This window comes from Mytilus californianus, unplaced genomic scaffold (assembly GCF_021869535.1).
Source record: "Mytilus californianus isolate M0D057914Y unplaced genomic scaffold, xbMytCali1.0.p SCAF_4, whole genome shotgun sequence".
NCBI lineage: Eukaryota > Metazoa > Mollusca > Bivalvia > Mytilida > Mytilidae > Mytilus > Mytilus californianus.
Genome location: NW_026262690.1, coordinates 59,963,685 through 59,983,685, shown reverse-complemented (window position 1 = coordinate 59,983,685; position 20,001 = coordinate 59,963,685). Strand labels below are relative to the sequence as shown.

Here is a 20,001-nt window from a genome sequence, read left to right as displayed (position 1 = left end):
AACTATGACACATCTCAAATATATAATACAGACACAGTTATCTCTCCTTAGCGTCCTCTTCGTGGACTAACGTGCTCAGCGATGACGTCCCCAGCGATGATTAGCTGTTGACCCCTTATCGTTTTAAACGTAAACGGGGAACCAGATTTTTTTTCTAAAAATAGACCAATTACGACATTTGGGAAGTTTCCCGCTAAAAAAAGATCAAATCGAGCCCATAAAGGTTTATCAATAAACAAAAATGTTAGCGATAGTTTAAAATTTTTAAAAACACTTGATGTTATCATTAACTAAAAATAGATATTTAGTGTATAATTTTGAATCAGATAACAGTTAAACCTACCCTGAATAAATTATTTACGTTTACTCACTGCTTATATCCTGTTTATAAACCTCAAAGGGGAATACCCGTAACAAAATTCCAAGATCTGAAAGTTATAGCGAAACCGAAACTTGTGGGTTGATTGAGAGTTTTTATTAGACGCAAACTTTTCAGTAGCTTCCAGTGTGTTGTTAAAGAGCTGTGCTGTGTTGATATATTATCACATATAACTATGGCATACTTGGTAAGGACTTTATAGAATAGTGAATTTTCAAAAAAAAAGATTGTACGTGGATTCACATTTATTTCCTTGACATAACATTTTCAAAAAAATGAAAACGGTTACCCATCTTTCAGATTTATTTTTCTTAAAACAGTATTTCCATTAATCTAATAAAGTTCTTTTGAATGGCAAGAGCAAAATGAATTTAAAAACATGTTTTCTGTATATCTGTACATGACGTCATGACATGATGGCTGTTTGTGTTGATCAGGAAAAAATTAGTTTATACATGTATTTACCCTTGTGTATTATGAATTTTCTCCCTTAATTGTATGATATTCTAGCATTGTAATTTATGATAAAGACAATAGTTATTGTTTTGTCTGTGAGACAAAAGTAGTTAACTAACTATATTGATAATATAAAATGGGCTCCTTTTCAAAGTATTTGGAAATAATAGATCATAGGAATCTTATGTCATTGTATAGAATAATGTTGTTGTTCAAATTAATGGCATGTACATTTTGTATGTGTAAAAGTTGGACGAATAACAGTAAAAAATCTTGCCAAATGACGTTAACAGTAATTTTTGGTGCATGACGATAAAATGTACACTTTCTTTAAGTTGATAAAAAAATCGACTGATTTTGAAGAATCACGTTAATTTTTTTCCAAAAATAACGGTAATTATTTGAGACATCTTACGAATCATGATAAGGGTATTTTGACAAATCACGGTAAAATTTTAACCAATTTGACGCTAACGGTAGCCGAAAATGACCGTTTGACGCCTGACGGTAAAGGGCATTCCTACCCTCTTATATACATGTTTATATATGTGACAGGATTGCTTCCCTTGAATAGTAAATACTTAGTCAGCCGTCAGCAGTTGAGCTAAGGAAGTACTTCTTTAGCTCAATTGGTTAGAGCCCATCCGTGTAACACAGAGATCTCAGGTTTAAGTCTTGTTTGAGACAATGTGATTTTGCATGTAGAATCATGTTCTTCGGTTACATTTAGTGCCCAACTAAAAAAAAACCACAGTGGTTAGAGAGGATTTCTAGCCAGGGTATGTGTTATAAGAGTCATAATAGTATGATGACACTTGAGGTGGGGGAAGTGTGACAGGATTGCTTCTCTTGAAAAGTAAATACTTAAGTCAGCCGTATGCGGTTGAGCTGAGCTAAGGAAGTACTTCTTTAGCTCAGTCGGTTAGAGTGCTGCCCTGTGATAATTTCACTTACCATGTTGTTACATCAAATTTAATTTTATTAGATACGTCTTAATATATGACAACTTTAAGACAGACTTTCTCTGTTCGATAACCTGTGGTTATACAGGGCTAACACCATAATTTATATATATTTGTCTCAAATCTAGCCCAACAATGCAAGATCTGCACATTTGCTTTTGCAAATTTTTGTTCTTCCCTCAGCGGGATTCAAAGCCCTGCATCTGGAACATTTTGGCAACACAGCCTGCACTTTGTCCAGTGCCAAAAACCACTCGATCAGCTAGGCTATATAAAAAATATAGCTTTGGTTAGTCAAGTAATGCCTTTCCTCTTCGGCTTTATCTAGGGTTGTAACATAGTATATGATGTATAGTGGCAAAGAGATGGTATACCTTTCAGTCAGTTTTTATTTATTTGTCTGTTGTTTTTACACCTCTCCACTACATTGTAATGCAGTAAGGTTTCTACATGATAACATAACTAAAATGTCGTGGAAGCATTGAATCCTGGATAACTGCTTGACATTAGAGCCAAAAGAATACATTCATGATGATTCAACCACATGGTTTCTTTTTGGGGTCCTTTTTTTTTTTAAAACACACATTACAAAATAGCATCTTTTTTTGACATATATAATGGTTGAAATTATTTGCTTTGACCACAAACTTGTTTAATACCATTTTAATACTTATAAATAACACTTTTTAATTATAAATTTTATAAATTTATAGTTTCTTGATAATTTATAAATTTATAGTTTCTTGATAATTTATAAATTTATAAATGGACAGTTTAAAAAAGGCATGTTATAACTCATGTCAGTACTGAAGCACTGACTCTTAGCTGATGATACTCTCTGTGAATAATAGTCCTAAGGGTCTAGGATAACATTTTATAATAAAAATTTATATTGTAGAAGAATGAAGATATAGAGAATGCTCTGGCAAAAATGAGTAAGAATGTTTTGTTTATTTTACTTATTATTTTATGAAGTAGACTGTAAATGTACAAAGTAAATCAAAATTACTGAAAAATACCTCCAAAAAAAATAAAACAACTTATAATGGTTTATTTCTGCTTAGTTTGAAAGCTAATAGCATTCATTCACTTACTTGAAAAGATGGATTCAAATTGAGCAGCTTTTCGAAAGGGAAGTAACAGAAAACATGTCACAGAAGAATACAGACAAACTTTAAAAAAACCTTATCATTTGGGAAGTCACTGTGAGGAGTTCAACAACAAAACTTCAAACTTTTGACCCAAGTTTCAGGATTTCCACAACCAAAAAACATTATTTTCAATAGTCCTGCATTTTTGTACCTTCTACTGTAGGTAGCATGTAATATTACATACAGGTAAAAAAAAAATGATTCAATGCAGACCTCTTTCTAGATTGGGATAAATATACACATAAATGGAGATGAGGGTATAAGTCAATGAGGCAACAACCAAATAACAAAAAGAACCATATAATACATCCAGAGGACAACATACAGTCTTCCACAATAAACAAGTGTCTCCACAATATGTAAAACTCTAAATCATCAAGAATCTAGAAAAAAAAGAATAAATTATACAGAACCCATCATAGATCTGACATTAACAGTAAATTCTCCCAAAGTGAAATCAATTTAAATACTACATACAAGAACTACATGTACATCTGCTCACAAGGTTCCTGACTCGGCACAGGAGCATGAAATTAAACCTTGCATATTAATTGTGCTGTAAATTCAGAAATTATTGTGTGCATTTATTAAAGAATGAATAAAAATGGAGATTAATTATTTCGATTTCATGTCAAGCTGCAATGAGATATATGTATTAGATATCAGAATGCCGGTTTACTTACCCAGTCGCATTATTCACATTAACAAAAACCTCATAATAGTTTCTGATTTTACAGTTATAACATGCATAAATTGCCTGTGCAAAATACTGTTATATATGTATAAATACTTTAAAATGTTTGAATATGAAGCTACATGGTGTTACAGTTAGCAAGGATTTGTATAATACAAAAAATGTAGTATGTGGAAATATTTTTTAAAAATTGCATAATAATTGGGGTCTCTAAAAACACCGCAAAGGACCTCTTTTGTGCACAAAGGAGCACAAAGGACCACAAAGGAGTTTGATATGAGCACAAAGGACCTGAAATTCATTTAAAAACATAAAAATATATATAATTCATGAAGAAAAATGTAAAAAAAAAAAATCAATTTCAATAAAAATTGCGATTTTAATAATGTACGATTTTTAGTTATCACCGGTATCGGTTTGGAACCGACTTTATATCCGGGTTAAGTGAAAGTTCGTGTATGTGAATTTTTAAATAGTTTAGATATTGTACATAAATGATAAAAATGTCAATTATTATTCTTGATATTTTATTGTTGTAATTTTTCAAGGGTAAAGCATTACCAAAACTTCGAAAATTATATAGGATAGCAATGTGTTGTTGTTGTTTTTTGTTGTCTCATATATCATCACTTTGTTTTCTTACGTATGATAATATTTTTAAGTGAAGTATAAGAATACTTGCATTATAACAAAAAAGTCAAAACTTTATATTTCCAATTATGATTTATTAAGATAAAACAAACATGATAAATAAATACATATGATTTAACAATAACATTTAAAATTTTGGTTTTGTCCTCACTGCAGCTGTCCTTGGCCGGTGACGTTGACCATAACATAATTGAACAAGCGGTTTTTAAGTCTTATCTCATAATAATTGGCAAAACACGGAAAGCTGTTACAAAGTTCATTGGACTTGGTGTCGAAATCTATGGTGTCATCAGCTGTTGCTATGCCATTGTCGTTAAAAATGTCGGACATAATCTGCGATCTTTGATTAGATGTTAGAGGCAGCTTGTTTTTTTATGTAATCTGTTACATTGTCTTTTATGTGCTTTGTGCAGAGTAATCTGTCCGGCTTTGAAAATACGCTGTCTTATGCAACTGTCAAACCACCTTCATCGTCGCTACCAAGTTTGACGTCGAAACATTGCACTTCCGTTAGTATCCGAGCTTTGAAGTGTGAAAAGAAAGTGTGGTAAGTCTCCATGGAACCGTCCCAATGGAAAAACACTGGCCCAATGAATATTGGATGGTCACGAGTTGACTTCGAAATGACCTTTTTGTTTTTATAAACAAAGTTTGTCACAAAAACTGAACCTAAATTGAAAGTTCTGCCAACACCAAGGACTGTACTAGGATTAGCTTGCAAGTGTGTTTTAATGTTTTATTCTGCACAAAAACAAAGTATTTACCGAAATTTTCTTACTTGACGAATAATATATTTCTATGACGAAAGGGAACGGTATGGCAGTAATTCTAAAGATAGGAAATGGGGTTGAATTTTTTCAATCCGTTTTTCAGAAATTTCAATATATTCTTTGTTTTGTCAAATTTTATTCTGCACAAAAACAAAGTATGTACCGAATTTTCTTACTTGACGAATCTTAAAGTGCTATGACGGAAAGAATCTAAAGGCACCATGGGGAACGGTATGGCAGTAATTCTAAAAGTAGCAAATGGGGTTGAATTTTGCTATCCGTTTTTCAGAAATTTCAATATATATACTTTGTTTTATCAAATTTTATTCTGCACAAAAACAAAGTATTTACCGAAATGTTCTTACTTGACGAATCTTAATCAGAACAAAAATGTATACACAGCACAATGAAGAAAAGTCTGTAGAGCTGTCATTTAGTTATTTGTGTCGTTGGGTTGCTTGTTACTGACATATATACATCTTCTCAATTCATTTATTTGTATTTTATCAGCCTGATTAATGGATAATCAAAATTTGAAATAAAATTTAGACTTTTTGCAATAGCAAGTAGATATTTTGCATATGGTTAACTATTAAAATAATTATACGAAAAGAAATAAATACCGTATAAAGAATCATCTACGCTAAGTAGCTTGTTGATTAGATTTATCATATATTGAGATAATTGATAAAAAAAAAAATAAGAAGGAGTTCAATTTCCTTAAAGCAATGCTGATGAAAATAAAATATTTAATTTAAAATTTATAAATTGGTTTGAAATTAAACATAATTTTAAACAAACTTGAAAAAAAATATACCTAGAGTTGACACGTAGTCGTATTGAGAGTGATTCATGTTGAATTTGTATAGCTTTGAATGTTTCAGTGAAGAACTCTCTTATTTTATATTATTTTATTTCTGATAAAATTTTGAGTAAAATGGTTTATATTTCATCTAATTGTTTTTTCAACAATGTTATTGTTTTTAAAGACGGTCTTTGAACGCTGATAATTAACTGTAAAGAATATATAACGCTTTGTTCATCCCAAGCGCAATCAAGTCCTCATTATACAAAACTTATTAATTGTGAAATTGAAATCTTTACAAACAGTGTTAGCTTAATTTTTTCTCTCCGGTTTAATGTCCAGTCTTTATTTATATGTTCATGTTTTCTCAATACTTTTCAATATATAATTATAGGTATACTAACATCTTATCGAAAATGGCCGTAATCATATGCATATCCGTACCGGTTACGGAACACGGTTTCGTAAATCTTCAAATTTATACCGATTTAACTCGAGTATTTTAATAAAAATTAATATTTTTTCGTGAGAAATGCCTTTTCCCCCATTTAATAAACAATTTCAGGTCCTTTGTGCACTTATCATACTCCTTTGTGGTCCTTTGTGCTCCTTTGTGCACAAAGGAGGTCCTTTGCGGTGTTTTTAGAGACCGTAATAATTGTATAATACAAATCCTTGCAGTTAGCAATAAAGTAATCCAAAAAATAAATAGCATTATAATGAAAATTTACTATTAAAAATATTTGATGCAATTTTTAAAAAATATTTCCACATACTACATTTTTTCAGATGTTCCATCAAGTAATTTGAATGACTTAATCACACATTATGGTTTGAATCAAATGCCAGAAGGAAGTAAGTACCGTTATTCATATATAATATATATACATTTGTAAAATGTCACAAAGGTTGTGAAAATGAACTTTTATGGATTAAATACTTTGTTTTTATACGACAGCAAAAAAATTTTTGGGATGGTATAATGGTATGATGTCGTCGTCGTCCGAAGACACATTGGTTTCGGGACAATAACTTAAGTTTAAGTGAATGGATCTCTATGAAATTTTTTAAGAAGGTTCAATACCACAAAAGGAAGGTTGGGATTGATTTTGGGGATGATGGTCCCAACTGTTAAGGAATTAGGGGCCCAAAACAAGCATTTTTCTAGTTTCAGGATAACTTGTGTATAAGTATTTCGATTGCTCTGAAATTGTACCACCATGTTTAATACCACATGTAGAAGGTTGGGATTCATTTCAAGGTTATGGGGGCCAACAGTTTAGGAATTAAGGGCCAAAAAGGGGCCAAAAACAAGCATTTTTCTAGTTCCCAGACAATAACTTATGTGTAAGTGTATGGATCTCTCTGACATTGTACCACAAGGTTCCATATAACAAAGGGAAGGCTGGGATTGAGTTTGGGGCTAATTGTCCCAAACGTAGGAATTAGGGGCCAAAAAAGGGCCAAAACCAAGCATTATTCTAGTTTCCAGACAATAACTTGTGTGTAAGTGTATGGATCACTCTGAAACTGTACTACAAGGTTCCATACTACAAAGGAAAGGCTGGGATTGAGTTTTGGGGTTGTTGCTCCAAGGGGGGTTTAAAAAATTGGGGGGGGGGGGATTTTTTTCCCAATTTTTGTAACGGATTCATATTTTTTTTTCAAAATTTTTAAAATTTCACGAATTTTTGAAAAGTTTCAAGATGAATCCTTCAATTGCACAGTATTGCGCAATGGATTTATAGGATCTTTGACCACATTTATTTTGTGTCAGAAACCTATATTATGTCAAAAATTTGATCACAATCCAAATTCAGACAGTATCAAGCTTGAATATTGTGTCCAAATTTGCCCCCAACTGTTCAGGATTCGACCTTTGCGGTCGTATCAGGCTGGGCTCAGTGAAGCATTTTATTTTCTGTTATATACATGTAATATATCGGTGAAATTTGCATGGCGATGACAATAACCCAGGTTTAAAATTCTACAAAAAAAATAATTTACATTTTTGTAACTATTTCTAAAACATTTACCACATTTATTTATTTGGGATATGGACTATTATAAGACCCAACATGACAAATTAGTTTTGATTTTAACACTAGACAGTTCTTAATCTCATGATTATTCTGATGTTGTGGACTTTATTATTACATTTTCTATTCTAGAATCATATGGAATATCACAAAGTTAAGCTGGCCACCAGCTTGTTCATTCAGGATATGCCAGGATATTACAAACCCTTAATTTTTAATCTTTTCTCATTTAAGTGAAACCTGCAACCATTACAAATAATACAGATGTTATTCACACATCAAGTTTGAATCTTGCACCGTCTGTAGAAATTGGACAATTACCCCATACTACTGTTAATGAAACTAGGAAAGAAGCAACTGTTAATGTTGTTATTGAAAATAGAATGGTACGATTTAGATACGACTCAGAATTGAACAACAGAAATTATGGAAAAGAAGTCTTGGCTAAAATAGTGGTAAGGAATTAGTTAGTCTTGAACTCTAAAAATATGAAAGAAGTAGCCTGATATAACAATTAAAGAATGACAAAAAAGCACTATCAAAAAACTTTCACTTAAAATTTGATGAGAATAAAGAAATGTTTAAGATTTCATATCAGATTTAAAAAACAAACAGAAGATGAACTTTCATTTCATTTTAAAAGGGAGGAAACATTTATTAAAGTTAGCAACCTCCACTCAGACACTTATAAATGTGTCGAGTGAAAAAGGAGAAAATTTCAAAATTTGAATGAAATGATACTTATTTTCAGCCCTCGCCTTTCAAGCTATTACCTTTTCTCCAAATGAAATATTCAAAAAGAATTTTTGGTTTAGAACAAATGCACTCTTCACATAAAATCATCAAACTTTTTTTGACAAACAAACAGAAGTAAAATAATGAGTCTTAACTTTGTTTATTTTATTTTTTTACACAGGTGAACGACTATATTGGAAGGGTGAAAGTTCGTATTCATGCAGTAGATGATAAAAAGTATAAAGCCCATCCCTTCTGTTTGATTGGAGATAAATGTGTTGATGGGGTCTATATAGAAGACCATGATATTGCTCCTGACAAAAATGAATGGTAAGTAAAAAAATTCAGAATATCTATGATGAATTTGTCATTTAAAATAATTCTGTCTCTGAAATTCCACTTTCATTTTCTATTTTAGATCAGTGACAGGTTTGTTATTTAGTATTGTTCATTGTTCCTTAATATTCAAGAGGAACTCATGACCCCAATTGATTTCCAGAGTCAAAATTCGGCTGGAGTCATGGATCCAGGTTAACACAATTTATGTCCAAAAGCCCTGTGATCTTTTGTTCAACTTGCCTTCACGGAGTCAAAAAAGAGATTTAGGTATGCTGTTTCCTATGGCATTGGCAGCTGTGCCGTCAATACAATGTATTAGTTGGTGATTAGGTTGATATTTGGTATGCAGTTGTATTAGCATTGGCACATCTCATTTCCATGGAAATTATTTTGCCCCACCCCCTCAGTCGTGGTCTATTGACTTTGAAACTTTTGCTTACTTAAGATGTATTAGTTTGTGATTGGGTCATTTAAAGGGGAACCACTAGTGGTAGGCCAATGATGTTTGTAATGCAGATGCATTAGCATTTGAATGTTTTGCATAGTTTACATGTTAAAGTTTGCGATTAGATCAGTTTAAGAGGAACTGCTAACGTTAAATCAATGATAGTACAAACTATATTAGCATTTGCAAGTCTTCTTTTCCATGGAGATTATTTGGCCCCACCCCTATCAAGGTTCATTAACTTTGAAACTTTTACATTGTTTACAAGTTAAAAAAGAGAGGCGAAAGATACCAAAGGGACATGCAAACTCACAAGTCGAAAATTAACAGAAAACACCATGGCTAAAACGAAAAAGACCAACAGACAAACAACAGTAAAGTTTGTGTTTAGGTAAGTGTTTAAGGAACCACTTATGATAATAATTATAGTGGCTTAGATTGAAACTTGATTAAAAAAAAAAGGTTTTTTTTTGTTTCAGTATTTGTAAAGCTACACCAAGAATTCCCAAACAGAAGAATTATGATATGGAGCTTAATAATAGAAAACTTATAATGATGGAAGGAAGCCGTTTTCCATTCATCACTGCTGACATGGAAAAAGGTAAAAGACGTGAAGTTTTATTAAATCTGAAATATATGTAGATGTTTACCATTTTGTTGAGGAGAGCCTTGAAATTTTCATCAACTATGTCAAAGGTAAAAATTACATTACCACCCTTTTATATGTTACCCTATGTTTAAAAAAAAAAGTTTCTGAGCAACAGGCTCTGAAATATTCACAAACATTGGCACTGTCTTTACATGTTTCCTATAACTTTTCCACTTACTACTAATTTTACTACTTTTTTCTATCACTGGACAAGTGATGATATGAAGTAGCTTGCAGTGTAATAAAAATGTAATATATCAGTAAAACAGCCATTTAAAAAGAGTAGCACTATTACTGGTAGTTCATGTTGATAATTCTTAGATTACCTTGAATCATGAAAGGAAGACCCATGTTTTTGAAAGAATTAAGTTTTTTTATATTTATTAACATACACTACACTGTAGAGATACATATATGTATATATGGTTATGCTTTAAATGGTAATCAATTAATCCCATGAAATACCTAGATTAGTGTAGGCATTTTACAAATTTTGTCATTGATTTCTGTGAAATTAACATATTTATTGTTTCAGAAATCTTAAGACAATCACAAGTTTAAATCAAGATATGCACAGGAATATTAAATAAAAAAATGATATGTATATTTTTAGATGACTACTGGAACTCCAATAAGAATATCAAAGAGAGTAAAGAGATTATATTAATGGTAGAGGTTCATTTCGTTACTGAAAATGCTAATCCTCCTTATATATTACAATACAGCAATCCTATCAATAATGCAAGTAAGTAACAGACAGATACAGTTATATTTCTAATTTCTCAAAAGGAAGGCACACAGGATGAAAAAAGGGAAAAAGGCACTTAAAAATAATATCCATCAAACAAAATTAAGATACTGTCATATTTATTATTCTTGAATAAGACTGAAAAATTTCACAATATTACTCAGATTCATGAATATTTAGAATTGACCATACGGGTTATGAAACTTTTCTGCATGATTTCAATCATTATGCAAAGCTTGACTATTGCATTTAATGTTCATAAATTTTTATTATGTTGTACCCCATAGAGTAAGTAGTACACTACACTCACACCTGAACAGATAACTATTTTCTTGGCCTCTGAATTGAGGAATTATTTTGTATTTGGTCTGGACCTTGATATTGTTAAGTTTTACCCTGTAAGCAATTTTCAAATCTGCAATGTGAAGTCACTATGTTTGAAAATTGTTTGAAATATTACTTTTCTTTCTGAACATAGGTTTTCTTTGATTGTGTCATGAAATGATTGAAACAATTTTTCATGTCAGACGTACAACAACTTCCTGTTTGCCAATAGTTTCAAAAGTTTGAAAGAGTGTTGAATATATTATAGTTTGATCGAGTATAGCAAATCATGTACAATTTCACTTTCTTTTCTTTTCACAGAGGATGGTAAAAAATTTGAGGTATACGCTATAGCTCCTTTAACATCATCAGTATTAGGATCTCCAAACGATTCTCACTTCATCATCCTGACCTCAGATTCGTACTCACCTGCTGGTAAGTAAAAATAGTAGTTGAAAACCGAGTTAACAAAAACATGTTCTGTTTGTACTCAAAATTAATTCCTGGTTTATTTATTATACGACAGCAAAAAATTTTTTTTGCATCGTATATTGGTATGATGTTGTCGTCTGCGTCGTCGTCCGAAGACAAATTTGGTTTCCGGACAATATCTTTAGTTCAAGTGAATGGATCTCTATGAAATTTCACCAGAAGGTTCAATACAACAAAAGGAAGTTTGGGATTGATTTTGGGGGTTATGGTACCAACAGTTAAGAATTAGGGGCCAAATACAAGCATTTTTGTTGTTTCCGGACAATAACTTGTGTGTAAGTTTATGGATCTTTCTGAAATTGTACCACAAGGTTCCATATCACAAAAGGAAGGCTGGGATTGAGTTTGGGGGTAATTATCCTAAACGTTCTGGAATAGGGGGCCAAAAACAAGCATTTTTCTAGTTTCCAGACAATAACTTGTGTTTATGTGTATGGATCTCTCTGAAATTGTAATGCAAGGTATCATACCACAAATGGAAGGCTGGGATTGAGTTTGGGGGTAATTGATCCAAACGTTCAGGAATTGGGGGCCAAAAAGGGGTAAAAAACAAGAATTTTTCTAGTTTCCAGACAATAACTTGTGTTTATGTGTATGGATCTTTCTGAAATTGTACTGCAAGGTACCATATCACAAAGGGAAAGCTGGGATTGAGTTTGGGGGTAGTTACTAAAAGGGGGGTAAAAAATATTAGGGGGGTGGGGGGGGTTTCATAATTTTTTGGGTTTTTTTTCTTAAAATTTTCCATTTTTGCATTTATTATTTCTGATTTATACTTAAAAGCAAAAAATACTGATATGGCAGGAGATACACACCAAACATAATGTGTAAATTATTATATGAAGTATTGTGCAACAGCACACTATTGCCCTATAGCAGGAAATCTTCAATTGCATAGTATTGCGCAATAGCATAATATTGCACAATTATAGCAAGAAATCTTCAATTGCACAGTATTGCGCAATAGCAAGAAATCTTCAGTTGCACTGTATTGCAGAATAGCAAAAAATATCCAATTGCACAGTATTGCGCAATAGCACAATAGTGCCCAATAGCCAGAAATCTTCAATTGCATAGTATTGCGCAATAGCAAGAAATATCCAATTGCACAGTATTGTGCAATTGCAAGAAATCTTCAATTGAAAATTAATACAAATATTCAACCCATTTCAAATTTTTAAGATTTTTCACCACATATTTTTTTTTGTGTCAGAAACCTATATTATGTCAAAAATTTGATCACAATCCAAATTCAGACAGTATCAAGCTTGAATATTGTGTCCAAACTTGCACCAACTGTTCAGGGTTCGACCTCAGCGGTCGTATCAGGCTGCGCTCAGCGAAGCATTTTATGTATTTTTTGTAACAATGGGTAATTTGCCTTTTCATCATCTTATCAAAAATGGACCTGTTATGGTATACTGTTGTCTAACCAGGGTAAACATGTTGGGCACTAACTCAATTGTGTCTTTCGTGATTTACGACAAACCTTACCCATTTATTAAAAAGATTGTCTCAGGATCTGTATACTTTTTGATGATTTTCACATTTGTTGTTTCAGACTTAAATCTAAAATAATTAATCATTTTTTTTACATGTCACTTCTCAGGTCAAGTATTCCTTAAGCGATTTACCTCAAACTTGACCAAATTTTGAAGTTATGGGTCTTCAATCTTTGAAAAATGAGAATTTTCTCATATGCCATGCAGCAACTAAAGAACAAAACAATGATGCATACAAATAACAACAATTTAAAATCAAATCTGTTGTAACATTATTCACACTGCACAAAGAAGAAAATTAGCACACACATTGGTAATTTTATAATTTTAGTTTTTATACGCCTGTTTACGGGACGTATTATGGTATACCGTTGTCCGTCCGTCCGTCCGTCGTCAAAATGTCGGACATTAACTCAAAAACGCTTTAACCAATTTGCATAAAACTTTGGTGAATTGTTTATATCTATTGACGTGAGCTCCCTTTCGTTTTTTATAAATTTTAGATTTTACGTTTCTGAGTTATGGGGTTTTATTCATTAAAAAAAGGGGGATTTTCCAGTTTTCGGACAATAACTCAAGAATGCTTTCACTAACTTTCAAGAAATTGTGGTGAATTGTTTATATCTATTGACATGAACTCCCTTTTGATTTTTATAAATTTTACATTTTACGTTTCCGAGTTACAGGGTTTTATTCAGAAAAAAGGGGGATTTTCCAGTTTTTGGACAAAAACTCAAAAATGCTTTCAGCAGTTCTTATGAAACTTTGGTGAATTGTGTATATCTATTGATGTACCGGTAAGCTCCGTTTAGAATTTTATAAATTTTACATTTTACATTTCTGAGTTATGGGGTTTTATTCATTAAAAAAGGGGGGATTTTCCAGTTTTTGGACAAAAACTCAAAAATGCTTTCAGCAGTTCTTATGAAACTTTGGTGAATTGTGTATATCTATTGATGTAAGCTCCGTTTAGAATTTTATAAATTTTACATTTTACATTTCTGAGTTATGGGGTTTTATTCATTAAAAAAGGGGGGATTTTCCAGTTTTCAGACAATAACTCAAAAATGCTGTCAGCAATTCTCATGAAACTTTGGTAAATTGTTTATATCTATTGATGTAAGCTCCCTTTTGATTTTCATAAATTTCTAATATGACTTTGAGAATTAATTGAACTTTATTTGTTTAGAGTCTGAAAACAGATTTACTAAGTATTGCGCAACAGCACTGTGTATTACACAACAGCAAGAAATCTTTAATTGAATATAAATTCAATTCATATAACCAATTTCAAGTTCTTTGACTAGATTTATTCAGAAACCTATTATATGTCAAATATTTAATTACAATCCAAATTCAGACCTGTATCAAGCTTGAATATTGTGTCCATTTTTGCCCCAACTGTTCAGGGTTGGACCTCTGCGGGCGTATCAAGCTGCGCTCAGCGAAGCAGTTTATTGATTTATATAATTGTGACATTTGAAAGTTTTAAACTAAACTGAGCTAAATTCTAATTAGTTAACTAAAGTTATTTTTATTTCTAGAATCAGATATTGAGGTTAGGTTTTGTGACGAAGGAGATTGGTGTCAAACTACTAGAGGAAAAGTTATTAAAAATGTAAGTATTGTTGTTTTAGGAATAAATCTTCAACATTTTTGGGAAAGCATTTTATCAAACAAAATAATATAGATGGCAAACACTTTGGCTCAATATATTTATTCAACTTTCATGATTGATACACAAACTTAAAAATGAATTTACATTCAGATCTCATTGTAAAAAGTCTCATCATTTCTCAATTTTGATATCTGTTTCATTGCTGTTATTCGGTGATACTTGTCTGTAAACATCACTTATTTTACTGAGCCACAAATCTTTTTTACAAAGGAGATATTTTTAAGAATAATTTGTCTTTATTGTAGGAGAATATGCATAAAGGCTATGTATTATATATATATGTATCTCCATATAGAGGGGGGGAGCTCTGGGGCCCCATAAATCCACCTCTGAGGACAACAAAACTTCAAAACTAATTTATTGGTAAATCACAAGTAGATTAATTTATATTATAATTTCATAAAAAAGATGAATTTCAGTTTTACTGTTTTATCCCATAGGCTATTGAATTCAATTTTCCGGGATACAGTGAATCATTATCAGTTGAAAAAACGGTGTATGTTTCTGTTTATGACAAGAAGAGGAAAATAGAAACATCCAGAAAAGAACTCACACTACGGCCTTCAGATGGTTTGTACATTTTTTGTTGTTTTTTTTTGACAAAAAATTGCATCTTTACAACAAATTGATTCTTAAAACAAATTTTGACAAGTTCAAGCTTAAAATTCTTTACAAATTAAACCTTTCTCATGTTTGAACAATTAAGATGAAAGGAATATAAGACATGGTAATCTCAAACTCTTGAGAGTAAGAGTTTCCAATTCTGTCGAGGCTTGTCAAAGTCATATATGATAGGAACACTTTACCTTTGGGTGTCCCAGTTCCAAGTCTTGCAATCATTCTTGCCAGTGTTTGATTAATTTTCTCACCTTTTTATGTTCAAATGGATAATAAAACATTAACAAAAAAACATCGGAATAGTTACAGCTGCCTTACTCACGTCTCTTGGTAAGACAGGAACATCTCAATCCATTGCAACCACAAATTGATAACCATCAATCGGGTGAGCAAAGAAAAATTATCGGAGAAATAGGATATCCTATTTCTCCGATAATTTTTCTTTGCTCACCCGATCCTATTTCTCCGATAATTTTTCTTTGCTCACCCGATTGATGGTTATCAATTTGTGGTTGCAATGGATTGAGATGTTCCTGTCTTTCCTTGTGTGAGACAAATAATTGATTTAATTTTCATGGGGGAAAAAATCCAGTAATTTTTCAGCAGCTGCCAGTTTGATTTAGCTTCACATAAAACATAAAATATTTAGATTAAATTCATCATGCAGTATGCCCTATTATGTTTATGTGTCTTGAGTTTTTTCTGTTTCTGGTACTTGATTCTGAATGAAACAAAAGAGTTGTATTTTATTATTTATCAGTAGCTGCATGATCAGTAAATATATATATTTCTTTGTAGGAGACATAATTGCTCACAAAAGGAAAAAAGTAATCAACTTTACCATACCAGACTATACAGAAGGTGTTAAACAAGGTATTTACAACACAATGTACATAAACTGTTTTTCCTATAAATTAATTGGAATTCATGTGATGACACAGTACCCAAATTGCACCTAGTACCCAATTTGCATCCAATTTGAAAAATAAGCAGTAGAAATCTTACAGGTTTTCTAAGAGACAAAACTATTCATATTTCTATAATTTGCCAATATGCACGTCATTCAACATAGCTAAATATATGTAAATATACACAGAATGGTCACATTATAAATCAACAGACGATGTACCAGTGAAAAAAGTAAAATTTACAGAAACTTTGCATGTGAAGTCCACTAAAAGTCAAGCGTTTGAAATGGGCAATCAAAATATGTTACAGACATCCATTTCTTACAAAATGCATAGTAAGCACAGACTATTGTCAAGTTGTTCTTAGAAATGTGGAGAAATGAAACAAAACTTCAGTTATTTGATTTTTACAGATGTGAAGTTAAGCATGTATGCAATTTAGGCACTCCTCATTATATAATCTTAATTAGTTTGGAGGTTGGTTCAAACCAGTTTTTCCATCATTCAGTATGGATTTAAAATTAAATTTGTAAACGTAACACTCACTTTGGTCTCAGTAGGTATGAATGAAAAAGATATGGGGTTTATAGCCTCTTGAGACATATATATATATATATATAAATAGATGAGAGAGACAGCAAGAAAGAGGGGTTGTTAGTTGTTTATGTAATACATGTATCTTCAGTTCAATAAGCAAATAATTCAAGTTTTGAAATAAAATGATGAATTAACATAAATTAACATAAATGTCATTTTGATAGTTTGTCCATAGGTTTCATTGTTCTGATACAGATTTAAGTCTTTGTCTTCTTTAACTATCATATTTATCATAAAATGCTTGATTTATTTTGTAGAACAACAGTCTTCCTGTATGAATGGTGGCCAACGAAGAATTCATCACTTGAAAAAGAAAGTTTCCAGTCGAAGTGGTAAGAGCTATTTCCCTTTTTCTTGTTTTATATTGTGTGTAAGAGCACCCTCTTTGAAAAATTGTTCTGAATAAGCTTGAAATATTTACCACAGTATATTAAGCAAACAACAACTAATTAATCAGTCAATCAATCGTTTGTAAAAGGATAAGACAAAGTACTCAGTGATAAAATGAATATCTAAACTTAATGGTACCCAGACCATAATTAACCACATAATTTCTTAAAAACACCAGGATGTTGAATGCAATAATTCCTGAATGACTTTGGCATGAACTGGAAATCTCAGAAAAAAGTAAATTTCTTTAGAGGATTTTAAATTGCTCAAGGTATTTTTTTCATAGGAACATAAGACTTGTCCAAAATAAAGTTTTTTAGTAAAGGTTCTATCATTTTGAAAAAATTATAAATGTTTGACCATACTTGTGATTATGGCTTGTAGATATAAAAGGAACATCTATTGTACAAATGTTTATTTAAGCAATATTTTAAAAAACGGAAAATGCATTACTTCCGTATTGTTTTTAAGACAATCTGATCATAAGTTGATTGCCAAACCAAGAAACTAGATCTTATGATAGCCAGTCTATGGCTTAAGATGTTCATGAGGGTCCTCATTTATATACTACTGAATACTACTTTTTGTCTCGACTTGACGGAGTCAAAAAGCAAGACATATGCATGTATGTATGCTATTTCCTGTGGCGGCGTCAGTGTCAACAATGTATTATTTTATTATTAGGTCAGTTTATGGGGAACCACTAGTGGAAGGCCAATGATATTTGGTATGCAGTTGTATTTACATTTACACATCTCATTTCCATGGAGATTGTATGGCCCTGTACTCTCAGTCATGGTCTATTGACTTTGAAACTTTTGATTATTTTGTGATAAGGTCAGTTTTTGGGGAACCACTAGTGGTGGGTCAATTATATTTGGTATGCATATGTATAAGCATTGGCACATCTCATTTCCATGGATATTGTTTGGTCCTGTACCTTCAGTTCAATCATGGTTCATTGACTTTGTATATTTTGCATAACTTGCATGTTAAAGTTGTGCAATTTTAATTTCAACTTTTGCATTTATAAAAATAAGAAAAAGGCGAGACATATATCTGTCTAAACAGTTTATTATTGGAAAGATGTATAGTTTTACTTAATTGGTTTTATTTTATAGCTTACTATGGGGTATGGGTTTTGCTCATTGTTGTTGTTACTAATACTTATAAAACTGCATATATACCAAATACAATAAACACAAACTTTAACTTGTACGTACAAGTTTCAAAGTCAATAAACCATGATGAGGGGGAGGGGCCATATAATCTCCATAGAAATAAGACTTGCAAATGCCAATATAACTGCATGCCCATTATCATTGACTTAACATTAGTGGTTTTTCTTAAACAGATCTAATGATGTAAATAATGCAAAACATTCAAAGTCAATGAACCATGACTGAATGGGGGTGGGGTGCAAACAATCTCCATGGAAATGAGATGTGCCAATGCTAATACATCTTCATATTAAATATCATTGACATACCACTAATGGTTCCCCTTGAAAACAAAAAAAAAGTTTCATAGTTAAGAGACCATGACTGAGGAGGAGGGCCCAAATAATCTCCATGGAAATGAAATGTGCCAATGCTTATACAACTGCTTACTAAATAGCTTTGACCTACCACTAAAGGTTCCCATTAAACTGACCCAATTACAAACTAATACATGTAAACTAAGAAAAACTTTCAAAGTCAATAGACCATGACTGAGGGGACGGCCCAAATAATCTTCATGGAAATGAGATGTGCCAACTGCATACCATATATCATTGACCTACACTTCCTCCATAAACTTGACCTAATCACAAACTAATACATTGTTGACTCTGCTGAAGGAAACAGCACGCTTAAGTCTCGCGTTTTCGACTTTGTCAACACAAGACATTAAAATGAACTTCAACAACAAAAAATCTTAAAGGATGTTACTGAAAAACTTCATGGACATTGCAAAAATTAAATCTATAAACAAATACATGTTAATCTTTTCCTTTAAAGATTTAATTGATTGATTGTTGTTTCCTAAAAGTTCAGTGGCAAATATTACATGCATATTTAGGAATCAACAATACAATGATAAATTTCAAACAGGACACTGTGCAATAGCAAGTCAACAAAAAAGGCACATTATACAGTTCAGATTATTACACAGTATAATTTTGCAGTATACCAGTGGGATAAAGCTAGCTGAGCATTGTAATTTGAAGAAATATGTAGTTTCTCAATTAATTTAGTGACCTATAACTTATTCATTTTAAATGTTGAAGTACAAGTACAAGTAGAAAACAAGCCAATTGAGCACTGTAATTTGAAGAAATATAAAGTTGCTCAATCAAATTTGTAATCTATAATTGTTATAGTTGAAGAAAAAGTCGAAATCAAACCAACCATGCCAGCTGAGCACTGTAATTTGAAGAACTATGTAGCTGATCAATCAATTTTGTGATCTATTATTGTTCATGTTAGGTATCACTCCACAGTTAAGAAATAAAATTAGAATTAAACCACAAAATGTTTAATCATCTGTTATTCCTGGCTTTTCCCATGGCAAAAACTCTATTACCCTTCACAGAGATGCTTGATTTATTACGGATGGTTGTTATGTACAAGACATCATATCAAAATAAGGAGATGTGGTTTGTTACTTTGAATTTGAAATTTGATAGA

General features: G+C 31.7%; 1 protein-coding gene across 3 annotated transcripts in view; it reads left to right on the top strand.

Moving 5' to 3' along the window:
• The first annotated feature begins 400 nt into the window (after positions 1-400).
• The window catches only part of LOC127698557 (proto-oncogene c-Rel-like), a 182,992-nt gene continuing 163,391 nt past the window's right edge, over positions 401-20,001 (top strand). For 2 of the 3 annotated variants that reach the window (XM_052202063.1, XM_052202061.1), the window contains exons 1-12: positions 401-566; positions 2,696-2,732; positions 6,658-6,723; positions 8,142-8,362; positions 8,824-8,972; positions 9,906-10,027; positions 10,689-10,820; positions 11,469-11,582; positions 14,686-14,759; positions 15,260-15,389; positions 16,236-16,310; positions 17,200-17,274. In XM_052202063.1, the coding sequence (XP_052058023.1) occupies positions 555-566; positions 2,696-2,732; positions 6,658-6,723; positions 8,142-8,362; positions 8,824-8,972; positions 9,906-10,027; positions 10,689-10,820; positions 11,469-11,582; positions 14,686-14,759; positions 15,260-15,389; positions 16,236-16,310; positions 17,200-17,274 (1,207 nt within the window). In that variant the 5' untranslated portion in view covers positions 401-554. The remainder of the gene's footprint in view (positions 567-2,695; positions 2,733-6,657; positions 6,724-8,141; positions 8,363-8,823; positions 8,973-9,905; positions 10,028-10,688; positions 10,821-11,468; positions 11,583-14,685; positions 14,760-15,259; positions 15,390-16,235; positions 16,311-17,199; positions 17,275-20,001) is intronic. The other variant, XM_052202064.1, reaches the window with a different exon arrangement.